This window comes from Physeter macrocephalus, chromosome 5, assembly GCF_002837175.3.
Source record: "Physeter macrocephalus isolate SW-GA chromosome 5, ASM283717v5, whole genome shotgun sequence".
NCBI lineage: Eukaryota > Metazoa > Chordata > Mammalia > Artiodactyla > Physeteridae > Physeter > Physeter macrocephalus.
Genome location: NC_041218.1, coordinates 17898559 through 17899471, shown reverse-complemented (window position 1 = coordinate 17899471; position 913 = coordinate 17898559). Strand labels below are relative to the sequence as shown.

Genomic DNA, 913 nt, shown 5'->3' with positions numbered 1-913 from the left:
TTTTTTTTGTGTGTGGTATGCGGGCCTCTCACTGTTGTGGCCTCTCCCGTTGCGGAGCACAGGCTCCGGACGCGCAGGCTCAGCGGCCACGGCTCACGGGCCCAGCCGCTCCGCAGCATGTGGGATCCTCCCAGGCCGGGGCGCGAACCCGGTTCCCCTTCATCGGCAGGCGGACGCGCAACCACTGCGCCACCAGGGAAGCCGAAAATGGCCGTTTTTAGGCAGAAAGTATGTTGGCCTCCTCCAGGAAAGCACTTCCATTCCTTCACAGCAACAGAAGAACGCTGAGGCCCTGCACGAGCGCCCCACCCTCTCCCGCGACCTCCCCTCTGACCTCCCAGCTGACCCCCTGGCCCCGGAGGGCCCGGCTGGCACTCACGCTGCTGGGGTGGCGCACGGGCAGAGGCAGCAGCAGCAGCGGCACGAAGAGGGCGAGCAGCAGCTTGCGGGCTCGGAGGAGGCCCTTCAGCAGGCCCATCCCGGACCTCCGCCCCTCGGGGCCCGCTCCAGCCCGACGCCTGTGCTGCTGGGACGCTCGCCTCCCTCCAGAAACGCTTCTTCAACCTTTCTCGGCTTCCGAGAGTCCTCTTCCGTCTTAAGAGCACAACAGGAGGGCAGGTGGAGCCCCTGTTTGCAACAGAGGCCGGCCTCCTCGCCTTCGGTTTTAGGTGGGATTGGTGAGCATAGTTTTATGCCCAGCAAAAAGGAAGCGGGAAAGGATGATAAACGGGGCCATAATGGCTCTCTCTCTGCTTGATCAGTAATGGACTAACTTCATTCCAAAGCTCAGCAAAAGCCCCCTTAATCAATCAAGATTACACCTCTGCTGCAGCTGTCTGGCTGCCCTCTGTCGTGCCCTCCATCATCTTTCTCTGATGGCCTGTTTTGGGCAGTCCCACTTTCGCTTTCTACC

General features: G+C 61.7%; 1 protein-coding gene across 1 annotated transcript in view; it reads right to left on the bottom strand.

The window, feature by feature from the left end:
* SLC13A4 (solute carrier family 13 member 4) overlaps positions 1-585 on the bottom strand; it is a 41689-nt gene extending 41104 nt beyond the window's left edge. Inside the window, exon 1 of the mRNA XM_024131805.1 lies at positions 380-585. Within this exon, the coding sequence (XP_023987573.1) occupies positions 380-478 (99 nt within the window). The 5' untranslated portion in view covers positions 479-585. The remainder of the gene's footprint in view (positions 1-379) is intronic.
* Between the last annotated feature and the right edge of the window lie 328 nt (positions 586-913).